The following is a 14,622-nucleotide window of genomic DNA, read 5'->3' on the forward strand; positions in this document are numbered from 1 at the left end:
GTTTCTGAGCACAATTCAAACTGTTGGTGCCGACCTTTAAAGTTCTAAACCAGGGGTAGGCAACCTAAGGCCCATGGGCTGGAAGCAGCCCAATGGCCTTCTCAATCCGGCCCGCAGACGGTCCGGGAATCAGCATGTTTTTACATAAGTAGAATGTGTCCTTTTATTAAACATGCATCTCTGGGTTATTTATGAGGTCTGCCTGGTGTTTTTACACGAGTAGAATGTGTGTGCTTTTATTTAAAATGCATCTCTGGGTTATTTGTGGGGCGTAGGAATTCGTTCATTTCCCCCCCCCTCAAAATATAGTCCAGCCCACCACACGGTCTGAGGGACGGTGGACCGGCCCATGGCTGAAAAAGGTTGCTGACCGCTGTTCTAAAGAGCCTCGGCCCAGTATACCTGAAGAAGCGTCTCCACCCCCATCGTTCAGCCCAGACACTGAGGTCCAGCTCTGAGGGTCTTCTGGCAGTTCCCTCCCAGTGAGAAGTGAGGTTACAGGAAACCAGGCAGAGGGCCTTCTCAGCAGTGGCACCCACATTGTGGAATGCCTTCCCTTCAGATGTCAAGGAAATAAACAACTATCTGACTTTTAGAAGACATCTGAAGGCAGCCCTGTTTAGGGAAGTTTTTAATGTTTGATGGTTGGGAGCTATCCAGAGTGGCTGGGGAGGCCCAGCCAGATGGGTGGGGTATAAACAATATACAGTGGTGCCTCGCTAGACGAATTTAATTCGTTCCACAGGTCTTTTCTTATAACGAAAAAATTCGTCTAGCGAATCCCATAGGAATGCATTGATTTTTTTTTGCCCATAGGAACGCATTAATTGAATTTCAATGCATTCCTATGGGAAACCGCAATTCGCTAGACGAAAACGAATTCGTCTAGCGAGGCAACCTCTGCTAGAAAAAACCTTTCGTTAAGCGAAAATTTCGTTAAGCAGGGCATTCATTAAGCGAGGCACCACTGTATTATTATTATTATTATTATTATTATTATTATTATTATTATTATACGTCTCTCCTAATTTTGCAGCGCTGTGCTCAAATCAAGGAATGTGAATGAGAACATTCTGAAATCAAGTGTGCATGTAAATGCCCATGTTAGTGAAAATAAATGTGCAAAGATGCTTTGCAAAATGCGTACGAGGCAAAATTGCATGCGAGGATGAGTGTATCAGGAGAAAATTGCACTAAAATGCTGTAGAATTTTCACGAGGACTTTAAAGAAGGGGGAAAGCATACTGAACTCTGGAAAAATGAGGAGCTGAAATTTCATCCATCCCTGGCTGAGTCTGCCCCTTGGGAACTATTCAGACGCCTGCTTCCTTGAGTTATACCGGGACAGAACTGCAGGATCGAAATGTAACAAATAAATAAGGGAAGTAGGAGAAGCCCAAAATAATATCGAAAAGCCCTGTACAGTGGTACCTCGGGTTAAGTACCTAATCCATTCCGGGATGCCGTTCGCACCCCAAAAAGTACTTAACCTGAACGATGCTTTAGCGCATGCGCAAAGTACCAATAGAGCGCTTCTGTGCACGTGCGGAAAACGCTTCTGCGCATGCGCACGTGGAGGAACGCGGAAGTAAACACTTCCGGGTCTGCCGCGTTCTTATCCTGAAAGTACGCAACCCACAGCGTACTCAACCCGAGATATGACTGTATTAATATCACCATTATCTTCATCAGTAATATTTATACACTTAATATGCAAAACTCCTAAGTGGTTTACATAAAAGACAGTAAGATAATTTTAAAGGGGGAAAGGAAAATGTGTACACAACATTTGGAACCCAGAACACACAGAAATACATCCGTGAAAACAGAGAGGCCATCCACAGAACATTCCGTTACGTATCAATAAATAATCAAACAGAATAATGGGATGAATCTCATGCAGCCCTCTAGAGCATTTGGTACAATGCCTTCTTGCAATCCCTACAACCATCATCTGAGGGAGGCCGGTATTATGATTATTTTCCCCATTTTGCAGACAGTGTAAGGAGCTAAGGCTGAGTGAAAGAGGCTTGTCGGAGGCCAAATGTCAAAGGCAAGAATTGAAGCGGGGCTGCTATCAAGCCTGGGCAGTATGCCAACACTCAGGCATTATGAAGGACATTATTATTATTATTATTATTATTATTATTATTATTATTATTATTATTATTACAATTCCAAAGCATGTTGTAGCTCTCTTTTAAATGATCTCCAATCCAATAGCACAAACGTCAAGAGACCAAGCCTACTAAACCATTTAATCATCTGTTTTGCCTGGCTGGTAAATCCCCACCTTAATTTTGATGTGATTTCACCTTTTCCACCAAGCAAATAATAGGAACTGGGAAGGGGGAGCTTGAACAGATTAATTAATCTTTCTTTTTTCCCCTCTTTCCCCCTTTTGGGATGTTTTTCTTATTTTACCCTTCTTCCTTGAGTTTCGGGCAAGAGTTAAGCAACTTGAGAGTTTACGTTCAAGTTAATTTTGCCGACAGAATTGACGCACAAAACCCGTGTACATGCCAACCTGATGCTTAGTAAATAAACAAATAAGTAAACAAATACCGGTAAGGAAGTCACCAACTTGAATGTCTTTAAAAGAGGATTTAGGCAAATTCGTGGAGGAGAGGGATATGGGTGGCTACCAGCCCTGATAGCTATTATTTGCCTCCCTGGTGAGAGGCAGCAATGCTTCTGAATTCCAGTTGCTGGCAACCACGAGAGGGGAGTGTGTTCTTGTTGGTGGCCATCTTGTGGGAGGGAGTTCCACGGTTTAACCATGTGCTGTGTGCAGAAATACTTTCATTTGTCCCTCATCTGCCACATTGCATCTGGCAGTGGAGGCAGAACACAACCAACGTGGCTAGTAGCTGTTGGTACCCTCCTTATCCTCCATGAATTTGCCTCATCCAAACGAGCGGCTCTCATCATAATCATGTGGGAGCGAGTTCCACAGTTTAATTCTGCAGAATCGCGTGAAGAAGGGCTTTTTATGGCCTGCCTTTACAGACCAAGACCCCCACCCACCCAGGCGAGGCCTTCTAATGCCCGAAACGATTGGTTTGCCAAGCAGGTAAGCACCTTTCCTCCCTGCTCGGGAAAGTCTTTTGATTCCTGTACATTCTCATCTCCAGCTTCCTTTTCATGTTTCCTCTTGGATTGTAAGCCTGCAGGCAGAGTCCTTTGTCTGCCTCACCTACTTTGTACAGTAGTGAGTGGTTTTAGGTGACGGATGAATAATCGACGTGAGCCCTGCAGACAAAAAGACCTTACACAGGGTGAGTTCGGATCACCAGTTACCCTTCAGGTCGGCAGATATCAGTTGCCAGAAACCACAGGAGGGGAGAGGGCTCTTGTGCTTGAATTCTGCTTTCTGCCACTGTTCAGCCCCTTTGAGAACAGGATGGTCGACTAGACGGGTCTTCCTCAGGTGTCCATCAATCTTGCTCCAGACCCCCCTCTGCTCCTAACTTCCTTACCTCTTCCGAGGCCTCTCTGCCTCCTCCCAAAAAGTTACTCCTGGCCCCCATTGGAAGCTGCCTTATGCCAAGGCACACCTTTGCTACCTCTAGCTCATGTCTGCCAACACTGACTGGCAGCATATCTCCGGGGTTTTAAGCAAGGGATAGTCCCTTTCCTACCTGCAGACCGGACTTGGGACCTTTGCAAAGCTAAATTCCTACCATTGACCGACAACCCTTCTCCTGACAGTAGAAGCCGTTCAAGACCCTTGGGTCCATTTAGCCCAGCATTGCCTGCACTGACTGGCAGCAGCGGTTCTCCAGGGTTTCGTATGAGGAACGTTCCTTGTCCTATCTGGAGATGGAACAGAGATCTCGCTCTAGCACTGAGCTACTGGTATGAAACTCCTTTTTTTAGGATTATAGACCAGGGGTCCCCAAACTACGGCCCCCGGGCTGGATGCGGCCCAATCGGCCTCCCAATCCGGCCCGCGACGACTCCCGTCGCCTGCTGCCGCCGCCCGCTCTTACGATGCACGCCGCGGCGACGATCTTAAAAATTGGCAAAAAATCGCCGAAAATCCTTTGTGCGCATGCGTATGGGCCTCTCCCGACCCAGAAGAGGTCATTTCCGATGCACTTCCGGGTCGGGGGAGGCCCATACGCATGCGCACAAGCGATTTTCGGCGATTTTTTCCCCGACCGTGTGCGTGTGCGCATGCGCACGGGCGCGCACTCCCCCGCCCTCCGGCCCGCTGCGCGCGCACTCCCCTGCCCTCCGGCCCGCTGCGCGGTAAGTCTGGGGACCCCTGTTATAGACCATATGGTTCTGAATAAAGAATTGCTTTGGAATAAAATGTTCTGGGATAGCTCAGTCGGTAGAGCACAGGGATCTCAATCTCAGGATTGTGGGTTTAAGCCCCACATTGGGTGGAAAGATTCCAGCATTTGCAGGGAGGTGAACCTGATGGCTCTTCTGGCCCATTCCAACTCTACAGTTCTATGAAAAGAAGCTGCCTTATGCAACTGGTAGCTCTAGCTCAATATTGTCTTCACTAACTGAGTCTGATTTCAAACAGGGCTCTTCCCCCCACCAGCTCTACCTGCAAATACCAGCGATTGAACCCAGGGCTCTGCAAGGAAAAGCAGGTGCTCTCCCACTGAGCTAGGAATGCACTTGATGAAAACAGGAAGATGCCTTCTACTGAGTCAGAAGACTGGATCATCCAGCTCAGAAGACTCAACAGTGGCTGGCAATGGCTCTCCAAAGGTTTCAGGCAGGGGTGCCTCCTAGCTCTTGCCGAAGATCCTGGGGAAAGGACCTGGTACTTTCTACATGTGTAAGGTGGTTGTGGCGTTTGCCCATTCTTTGGGGATGTGTTTGCATTGGGGGAGAGAAAGGGTTAATAGGTGGACCAATAAGAAAGCCGGGGGCGGAGCCTACCTCATTTTGAGGCTCAGCCCAGAGGTTTTGACAGTTAGTCCATAGCTGCCAAGTACCCCGTTTTCCCCGGGAAACCCCCGTTTTTACTTACCTTTCCCCGGTGGTCACCCGTATCACTTCGTCTCCCGTTTTTCTCCGTTATTTTCTCCTGCCGGTGGCCTTTTTTTTCTGATTTGCCCTTCTATGGGCACCAAGAATGGCCACCACCGGCTTCAAAAGTCGCATTTACGCATGTCCGGAAGTGCATAGACGTGACTTCCGGTGTCGGCAGCGGCCATTTTTGGTGCCCATAGATGGGCAGAGTGACACCGGAAGTTGCGTCGACGCACTTCCTGACATGCGTAGAAGTGACTTTCGAAGCCAGCGGTGGCCATTTTTTTGTGCCCATAGAAGGGCAAAGCGACACCGGAAGTTACGTCGACGCAACTTCCGGTGTCACACGGCTGCCGGTTGTTCTTTTGCGGGTGGGGGGGAGATAGAGATAGAGGAGTCCAGAATGAGTTAGAGACAGGGACAAGACTGAGAGGGAATAGAGTGACAGCGTTTCGAATATATTTTCAAACTTGTTTGTGTTTGAAATAAACTTTAATCTTCATTGTTAACTCTACCTGACTGAGACTCAATACTTCACTGGGGAACCCTGTTTTTTTTCCCACAAAATTGGTGGCAGCGGAAGTAGTGTCAATAGTCCGTGAAATGCTCCGTATGAATGCCACAGTGGAAAATCTGAAGTTGCCATGACCTCCATTCAAGGCTGGCTCGGTCATGCCCATAGAATGGAAGAGGGCAGGATCACCAAGGATGTGCTCTATGGGGGAACTGGCTTCAAGCAGCAGGACTGCTGGCAAACCAACTCGGCGTTACAAAGATGTCTGCAAACCTTAGGTGCCAACTCCCAGATTGAAAAATCCGGGATCGGCAGCAGCGCGGTACCGGAAGTCGTGCTGCGGACATTTTGGAACTGGGCAGAGCAGCACCGGAAGTCGCTTCTACGCATGCTCTGCCCATTTCCAAAATGACCGCAGCGCCAGAAATCGCTTCTGCGCATGTCCAGAGACTCCAGAAATGCACAGAAGGAACCTCCCCGGGCCGGTAAGAATCCGGGGGATTTACGGGGTTTTTAAAAATCTGGGCTGCCAGAGGGAAACGGCTGGGGAAACGGGGTTTTCCCAGGGAATACGGGAGACTTGGCAGCTATGCTGCAAACATGGCATGAAGGCTGGCAACATCAATCCCCGCCATGTGGGAATCCGTTGCAGACGACTGCAGTGCCTGGAGACGCAGGCAGTCAGGTCGAGCATCCACAGCAGTGACCAGAGAAGGAGCGCAGAGAGAAGAAACGCCGTGGCGCATCTGCAGCAGCACAAGCAGACACTTTTGTCTGCCCCAGCTGCAACAAAACATGTCTCTCCCATATCGGTCTCTACAGACACAGCAGGCATTGCAACCGTCCAGCGGTTTGACTTCACCCCCAAAGGCACACTTCTCCATTGTCTCCTGAGACTGACGGATGCCAACCCATGGAGCATTTGACAATGATGGAGCTGAAAGCAATTGTTGGGGAGTGGCATTTGGCTCCCCCACCCCACTCCGAGATAAAGGGCAAGATACAAGTTCTACGAATAAATGCTAGCTAACATACTTCTTTCTATGTCCAGGCAAGCCTCCACAGAAATGTAATTTTAAAAAACAACTACCACCAGTCTGCAAGACTCCAAAGCAGCGCAGCTGTAAACAATCAGAGATTAAAAGAACAAAGACAGAACGAATCCGTTCTAAGAAAATCTCATTAACATTAATCACTAGCATACAGACCAGTTCACAGGAGTTCATCCACGCTAAACCATTATGCCTGTATCTTAAGCCACTTTTTAATTACTGCTAGATACGACAAGTTTATTAAAAATGTTGCAAAACTGTAGCTCACAGAATCATAGAAGTGTAGAGCTGGAAGGGACCCCAAGGGTCATCTACTCCAACCCCCTGCAACGCAGGAATCTCAACTAAAGTATCCATGACAGGTGGCCATCCAACCGCTGCATAAAAACCTCCAAGGAAGGAGAGTCCACAACCTCCTGAGGGAGACCGTTCCACTGCCAAGCAGCTCTGACTGCCAGAAAGTTCTTCCTGATGTTTAGACAGAATCTCCTTTCTCGTTATTTGATGCCATTGATTTGAGTCCTATCCTCCAGAGCAGGAGAAAGCAAGCTTGCTCCAACTTCCATGTGGCAGCCCTTTAGATACTAGTAGATAGCTCTTCTATCTCCTCTCAGTCTCCTCTTTTCCAGGCTAAACATACCCAACTCCCTCAACTGTCACAAATGAATCCTGCCAATTTATCAATCTCCACTTCCCTTCTCAACATTTCATTCGGTATACGTGTTTTTAAAACGACTGATTTTATCTATAGTCACTTGATTGCATTATGTCTGCTGTTTGCTGCTGTTTTGAAAGTGCTTTTTCCTGCAGTTTTGAATGAATGCTTTTATGTAAACTGCTTAGAGGTTTTTTCTTTTTCTTTTTCATTAAGCAGAATATAAATCTTGCTAAATACAATAAGGACACAAGCATAAACCACTTAGGAACAGGAAAAGGAAAGGTTGAAATCGATTCAACAAGAATACAGGGCAATCAACTATACCAGGCATCCCCAAACTTCGGCCCTCCAGATATTTTGGACTACAATTCCCATCATCCCTGACCACTGGTCCTCTTAGCTAGGGATCATGGGAGTTGTAGGCCAAAACATCTGGAGGGCCGCAGTTTGGGGATGCCTGAACTATACAGTATGGCTGCATCTTACATAGGGGTTCAGATACATGAGTTCTGTGGATACATGAAAATCACGTACACCCAAATCTTTAGAACTGCCCCACATATAGAAGGTAATGAGGACAGTTTCCCTGATGCTCCTAGAAACAAGGCAAAGAGCTTAAAAGCTCTTTCTGCACTGGGAAACCCCAAATGGACATGGAGCAAAAAGATCTTTTAAGCTCTTTGCCTTGCTTGGATTGAACCCGAGCTACCTAAAGACAAAAAATAAAAATAAACAACCTGTTTATGAATGCTACAACTGCAGCCAGAATAATTCATGCTCAGAGATGGAAAGAAGACTCTATCCCAAACCAGAAGGAGTGGCAGATTAAATTAATGGACTATGCCGAAATGGCAAAACTTACTGGAACAGTAAGAAAAACAAGAAGAAAGAAACTTTATTAAAGGACAGGGAAAATTCGTGGAATATCTGAGACGTTTTTGTACACATATAATAAGTTCATTAGCAGCAATGACCTCAAACAAGCAGCTAAATGTAATGTTAAAGAAAAATTAGGGCGTATTTAATAATTGGAATAAGGTGGGAAATGCAGTGTTAAGAATTGAAAGCATAAGAAACCGCAAAAGGAGTGGGGTTGGGGAGTAAAAATATATATGCTTACTGGGAAATCGTTGGATTTGTATGTCTGTAAAAAATGTAAAACTGAAAAATAAAATTTATTTTAAAAAACGAATGCAAAACAAATGAACACAATGTGCAATAAAACAGTTCCCTGCAATCCAGTCAACTCTCTGCACCCAAAAAAATAAATAAATCTGCTGGAAAAGGAAAGTCTTCAGCTGGTATCCAACGCTAACCAAACTTGGTGCCAGTAAGTGGGACAGTGTACCTGACAAGGACACGGTGGCCTCACGAGGACATCACGTGAAAGACAGCCATTGTGTCTAGTAACCGCTGCATTAAAATTTTTTAAAGCACATGGGCAATGCTGGCTAAAAATCTCAGAAGTGAATCCTACCTGGGTTGAGCACCGCCGATCCATGCCACGTCAACAGTTGAGGTGGAGTGTTTGCTGCCAGTCTGGAACTCCGAATTCACGAGCCACTTGGGGTGCCTGGATCTGGTCGTGAGGAGATTCACCCCTTTCTTGGCCTTCACTCTGCCAAGCAGGAAGAGACAAGAGGAGAGCAACACCCGTTTCTGAAGGACCCTCAAGTTTGGCTCCTCCTCATGCGCCCTCGGGCAAGGCGCTTAAACCTTGCCAAATTTGTTTGAATGAACTGAAATGGCAAGCTCGGCCTTTACCAGAGGGGGGCAGCCATAACGGTGGGGTTAGAATCAGAATGGTGAAGTGGGGAGGGATCCCCAGAGGTCCTCTATCCCAACCCCCTTGCAGTGCCGGAATCACAGCTAAAGAATCCCTGACAGGTGGCCACCCAACCTCTATTTTAAAAAAAAAATCCAATGAAGGAGAGCCCCCCACCTTCTGAAATAGCCATTCCACAGTCGAACAGCTCTTACCCTCTTCCTAATCTTTAATCTCATTTCTTGCCATTTGAATCGTCGTTTGAGTCCTATCCTCTGAAGCAACAGAAAACAAGCAACTGGTATTCAGAAGCACTACTGCCTTGTGACCAGGAATAGCAGCCATGGATTGCCTTATCTTCCATGAATCTGTCCAATTCTTTTTTTAAAAAAATAAAATAGTTTTTATCAAAGTTTTTCTTGTGTTACAAAGCAAGCAAGCAAACAAACAAACAAACAAACAAAAACAAAAAACAAATAAACAAACAATCAGGGAAAAGGGTGTCTATCATCTCAAGTTTCAATTCACAGAGCCTTTTTCATATTTTTTCACATTTCACATTTTTCAAAGTGAGAGACACTTTTGTCGTAGACATCTTGCAGTTGGGGGAAAAGAGAGCAAGGAAGAGAGACAGGAGGGTGTTGTTCTTTCGGCCCTGTTGCATAATGTTAGCCAGGCATCCCCAAACTGCGACCCTCCAGATGTTTTGGCCTACAACTCCCATGATCCCTAGCTAACAGGGCCAGTGGTCGGGGAAGATGGGAATTGTAGTCCAAAACATCTGGAGGGCCGAAGTTTGGGGGTGCCTGGTGTTAGCGCAGGGGCTTGTGTGGACTTGGGCAGGTCCACTGTTTATATATAGATTTATTTATCGTTACTGCCATTGCAAGAGATTAGGGACCCACCGCTTGGTTGGTTGCATCCAGCTGATTGCAGTGGGGCTCGTTTGTTATATATGGGGGTCGGAGCAGGCAGGTTAGCCATACTGTGTCCAATCCTCTTCTGAAGTCATTTGAGTTGGGAGACCAACACTGCATCCTGTGGCAGTGAGTTCCATAGTTTCATTATGCTTCACATAATGGATTTCATTTCACCTGTCCTGTCTCAGCTTTTTCCCTTGCAGAACTCAGTGGGGCGGGGGGGGGGGGAGGATAGGGGCCAAAGCGAGAATGAGTTGACTCCGGTTTCTAATGGCTCCAGCTCCCATTACTGGTTGGGCTACCTGACTTCTACCCACCAGCCCCAAAGAGCACCAGCCACCACCGGCTGGAATGTAGAACTAAAGGTAAAGGGACCCCTGACCATTAGGTCCAGTCATGACCGACTCTGGGGTTGAGCGCTCATCTCGCATTATTGGCTGAGGGAGCTGGTGTACAGCTTCCAGGTCATGTGGCCAGCATGACAAAGCCGCTTCTGGCAAACCAGAGCAGCACATGGAAACACCATTTACCTTCCCGCTGTAGCGGTCCCTATTTATCTACTTGCACTTTGACGTGCTTTCGAACTGCTAGGTGGGCAGGAGCTGGGACCGAGCAACGGGAGCTCACCCCATCACGGGGATTCAAACCGCCGACCTTCTGATCAGCAAGCCCTAGGCTCTGTGGTTTAACCCTGTACAGTAAATGTGAAAATGAACAGTCTCCTTTGGGAGGTTTTCAAGCAGAGTTTGGATGGCCATCTGTCATGGATGCTTTAGCTGAGATTTAGCAGGGGGTTGGACTAAATGACCCTTGAGGGGGTGCCTTCCAAACCTACAATTCTATGATGTATTTTGCCACCCACTTTTGGCCTCAGGCCCAGCCTACCAACAGCATGTGGCCCTCAAGGAGTTGCTCACAAGGGATTGTTGCGCTTGACCTGACAAGGCTTTCCCTTCCATGTTCCAATTGCTGCTGCAAAGCTAGCTAAATTCTGCCAATTCTAGAAGCTCCTATTGTCCTGTTTTTGATTCGCGAGGCAAGTCGTCATTTCATCTTCAGGGTGGGTGGCAGGGAATAAATAAATAATAAACGGAATGAATAGATGGAAAGAAAGGCAGAGGGCCCAACAGGGGCTCTGGATCCCTGGGAGCTGGAAAACCTTGCCGCTCGATTGTTGGATCCCAGGGAAAACATTCAACTCTGCAATGAGAACAATGATGAATAAAAATACGACCTATTTGCATCTATTTGCAATGCGGGTTGCTTTTTAGCGCAGGCCAGGCGCCGAGTGAATGATGCCGTTTCGCAAGAACCTTCCAGCTCCATAGTCCTACGATTCTGTGATTCGTGGGAGGTTTTCAAAACAGAGGATGGAAGGCCATCTGTAAGAGATTCTTTATCTCTGATTCTTGCATTGCAGGGGGTTGGTCTAGATGACCCTAGGTGTACTTTCCGACTCTACAATTCTACAAGCGTTTGCCAGCTTGGATAGCTCCCTGAGCCAACGAGCAAAAAAAAACAGAAGTGATGCGAACAGTTGATCCGAGGAGATGATGCAAAATGAAATAAATTATGCAAATGTCCCCCACTTTGCCTAATTGACATAAGGCGCCGAAATCAGCTGTTTCTGGCGCTGAACACAGATTTCCAGGGTGTGTAGAACGTGGCTGCTTTCTAACACCACCCGCCGTAAATCCATGAATATTGAGAGGGTCTCATTGAAATCCAGAAGGGTCGTTGCTGGGTCTCCAGATACAAACAAGATACAGAGGTGGATTTTAAAGTCACAGCTCAAGGGAGATAAGGAAAAAAATCAAGTCTCCAGGCAACTACGTAAGAAAGCTGCCTTACGTGGAGGCAGACCAGAGCTCCTGGGTAGATCATCTCCAGGCAAGGCTCTGGCAGAGACTCGCCTCTGAAACCCTCACGCTCTGCTGCCATTCAGTGCTGACAATATTGAGGTAGGGAACTAATGGCCAGATTCAGTATAAATATGTTCCTATTTAAATCAGTCTCTCCCCCCCACCCCGGACCAACGAGGACTGCAATCTTTCTTTACTCTTGGGAGAAGGACAACAGCTCAGGGTCAGAACATCTGACTTGCAAGCAAAAGGTTGCAGGTTCGATCCCCTAGGTTCTCCAAAGGTAGGGCTGAGAGAGACTCATGTGTGATGCCCAGGAAAGCCACTGGCAATCATTGTAGACAAAGCTGTGCTGGATGGGCCAACAGACTTGGAATGAAGAGGCTTGCTAATGGTATTCTAGGCTGCATCAGCAGAAGTTTCTGCTGCTCCAGAGAAGCGGACACGGAGCAATGGATTCAAACTACAAGAAAGAAGATTCCACCTCAACATAAGGAAGAACTTCCTGACAGTAAGAGCTGTTCGACAGTGGAACTTGCTGCCAAGGAGTGTGGTGGAGTCTCCTTCTTTGGAGGTCTTTAAGCGAAGGCTTGACAGCCATCTGTCAGGAATGCTTTGATGGTGTTTCCTGCTTGGCAGGGGGTTGGACTGGATGGCCCTTGTGGTCTCTTCCAACTCTATGATTCTATGATTCTAAGTATACTGTACTGCCCTGATCAAGGGGAGGTAATAGAACCACACTATTCAGCCTTGGTCAGACCCCATCTGGAATACTGTGTCCAATTCTGGGCACCACAATTTAAGAAGGATGTTGACAAGCTGGAACATGTGCAGAGGAGGGCAACCAAGATGATCAAGGGTCTGAAAACTAAGCCTTATGAGGAGCGCTTGAAGGAGCTGAGTATGTTTAGCCTGGAAAAGAGGAGACTGAGAGGAGATATGAGAGCCATCTTTGAATATCTAAAGGGCTCCACATGGAAGTTGGAGCAAGCTTGTTTTCTCCTGCTCTGGAGGAGAGGACTCAAATCAATGGCATCAAATAACAAGAAAGGAGATTCTGTCTAAACACCAGGAAGAACTTTCTGGCAGTCAGAGCTGTTTGACAATGGAACGGTCTCCCTCAGGAGGTTGTGGACTCTCCTTCCTTGGAGGTTTTTAAGCGGAGGTTGGATGGCCACCTGTCATGGATACTTTAGTTGAGATTCCTGCGTTGCAGGGGGTTGGACTAGATGACCCTTGGGGTCCCTTCCAGCTCAACACTTCTATGATTCTGTGAGCTACAGTTTTGGGGTGCCTTCCAACTCTACGATGCTACGATTCCTGATTCAACCCTTTATTCAGAACCATGAGGACTAGAACCTTGCTTTCAGAGACCTCCTTGGAAGCCAGCCTCCTGTGGGTTAAAGACGTTTCCCTCTCCCACCTTCGTGCATTACTGCCAATGAGTCCTAACCAAGCCACACTCCCACCTAGAGACGGATTTGGGCGCTGCACCAACCATCCCGCCCGACCCGCTGCCCAAGGCGCTGCTTACCTTAGGGTGAAGTGCTCGACCGTTGAGTTGTTCATCAGGTAAAGGACGATGCTCAGCACCTCCCCGGGCTTGAGGGGTTTCTCTGGGAGCTGAATGAAGACGTTGTCGTCTAGCCGCTGCTCCTGGAAGACTGGGGCGGGGGGCGGCTGCACCAGCCTCAGGCTGCCAATGCGGAGCAGCGGGTGCTGCGTGGGCCCCTCCGCCCGGGCCCCTCCGCCCCCCCTCCGCCCGGGCCCCTCTCCCCCGCAGTCCCCCGCCCCGTCGGGCGCATGGAGGGTGTAGTACAGCTCCACCTGCTGGGCGTCTCCAGAAAGGTCCACCCCCTCCGGCGCTTTTCTCCGCCCCAGGGGCACGGCCGAGGGTCCGAACCAGGCCTGGGGCAGCTCAGCCTGGGCCAGGCAGGAGGCCAGGACCCCCCGCAGGCGGCAGGAGGCGCGCAGCTCGCGGGCCTCGCGGAAAGCGTGCAGCCTCACGCAGGGCAGCCGCTCGGTGGCGCCGAAGTCGTCCCAGTCCCTGCCGGCGACGTAGAAAAGAACCTGTGCCGTGGGCTGGGTGGCCGGCACCCGCGTCCGGACGATGAAGGCGCGCACCTTCCAGTTGACCGTCAGCCGCTCGGGGACCTCCAGGGTGCTGGAAGGCTGGAGGAGTTCTTTGGGCAAGGCCAGGCTGGCGCTAAAAGGCCCCAGGGAGACGTTCAGGACAGGCAACTCCTTGGTCTGGAAGACGACAAAGGGCTCCGAGCGCGTCAGGCTGGCGTTCCAGCCTGGAGGCCGCGTCTCCCGCAGGAAGAAGGCCAGTCGGGTGTTGGACAGGCGGTAGCTCACCGGGAGAGTGGCAGGAGCCGAGGGAGGCTGGGAGGTCTCTGGGGGCTCTGAGCTGGTGGGGAGGACCTTGGCGTGAGCTGGAGAAAAGGGGAGAGAGAGAGAGAGAGGGAGTCAAAGGAGCTCAGGCCGGTCACACTGCAGCGCACCTCCGGGACACTAGGGGGTGCCGCTGCAGTAACGATGGCTTTCCCAGAAATAGGGTTGTCTGCTTCATGAAATCTATATCCTACTTGGTTGCAAAAATGAAAAACCTCAATATAATTATCAGTAAGAAGAACAAGCCACAATAATTCAAGGCTTTCAAAAATTACTCCTGCGTTCTCTCCCCCACCCCCACCCCGTTATACTTTATTAAATGTTCCAACGTTCCAATACATAATAAAAAAATTTCATCTGTTTTGCTGACTTCCCACCCCATTTTCCATTGTGTTTCTTATTTCTCCTCCCTTCTATTTCTTATACCACAACAACAATACAACAATCTCTAATTCCTTC

The 14,622-nt window shown here is 48.4% G+C and overlaps 1 protein-coding gene across 1 annotated transcript in view; it reads right to left on the reverse strand.

Annotated features, from left to right (window-relative positions):
* Positions 1 to 14,622, reverse strand: part of TMEM132E (transmembrane protein 132E) — a 125,134-nt gene that overhangs the window by 23,944 nt on the left and 86,568 nt on the right. The window contains exons 2-3 of the mRNA XM_035139990.2: positions 13,304 to 14,204; positions 8,700 to 8,840 (exon numbers count right to left, since the gene is read on the reverse strand). Of these exons, the coding sequence (XP_034995881.1) occupies positions 8,700 to 8,840; positions 13,304 to 14,204 (1,042 nt within the window). The remainder of the gene's footprint in view (positions 1 to 8,699; positions 8,841 to 13,303; positions 14,205 to 14,622) is intronic.

The sequence above is a fragment of the Zootoca vivipara genome, chromosome 15, assembly GCF_963506605.1.
Source record: "Zootoca vivipara chromosome 15, rZooViv1.1, whole genome shotgun sequence".
Lineage (NCBI taxonomy): Eukaryota > Metazoa > Chordata > Lepidosauria > Squamata > Lacertidae > Zootoca > Zootoca vivipara.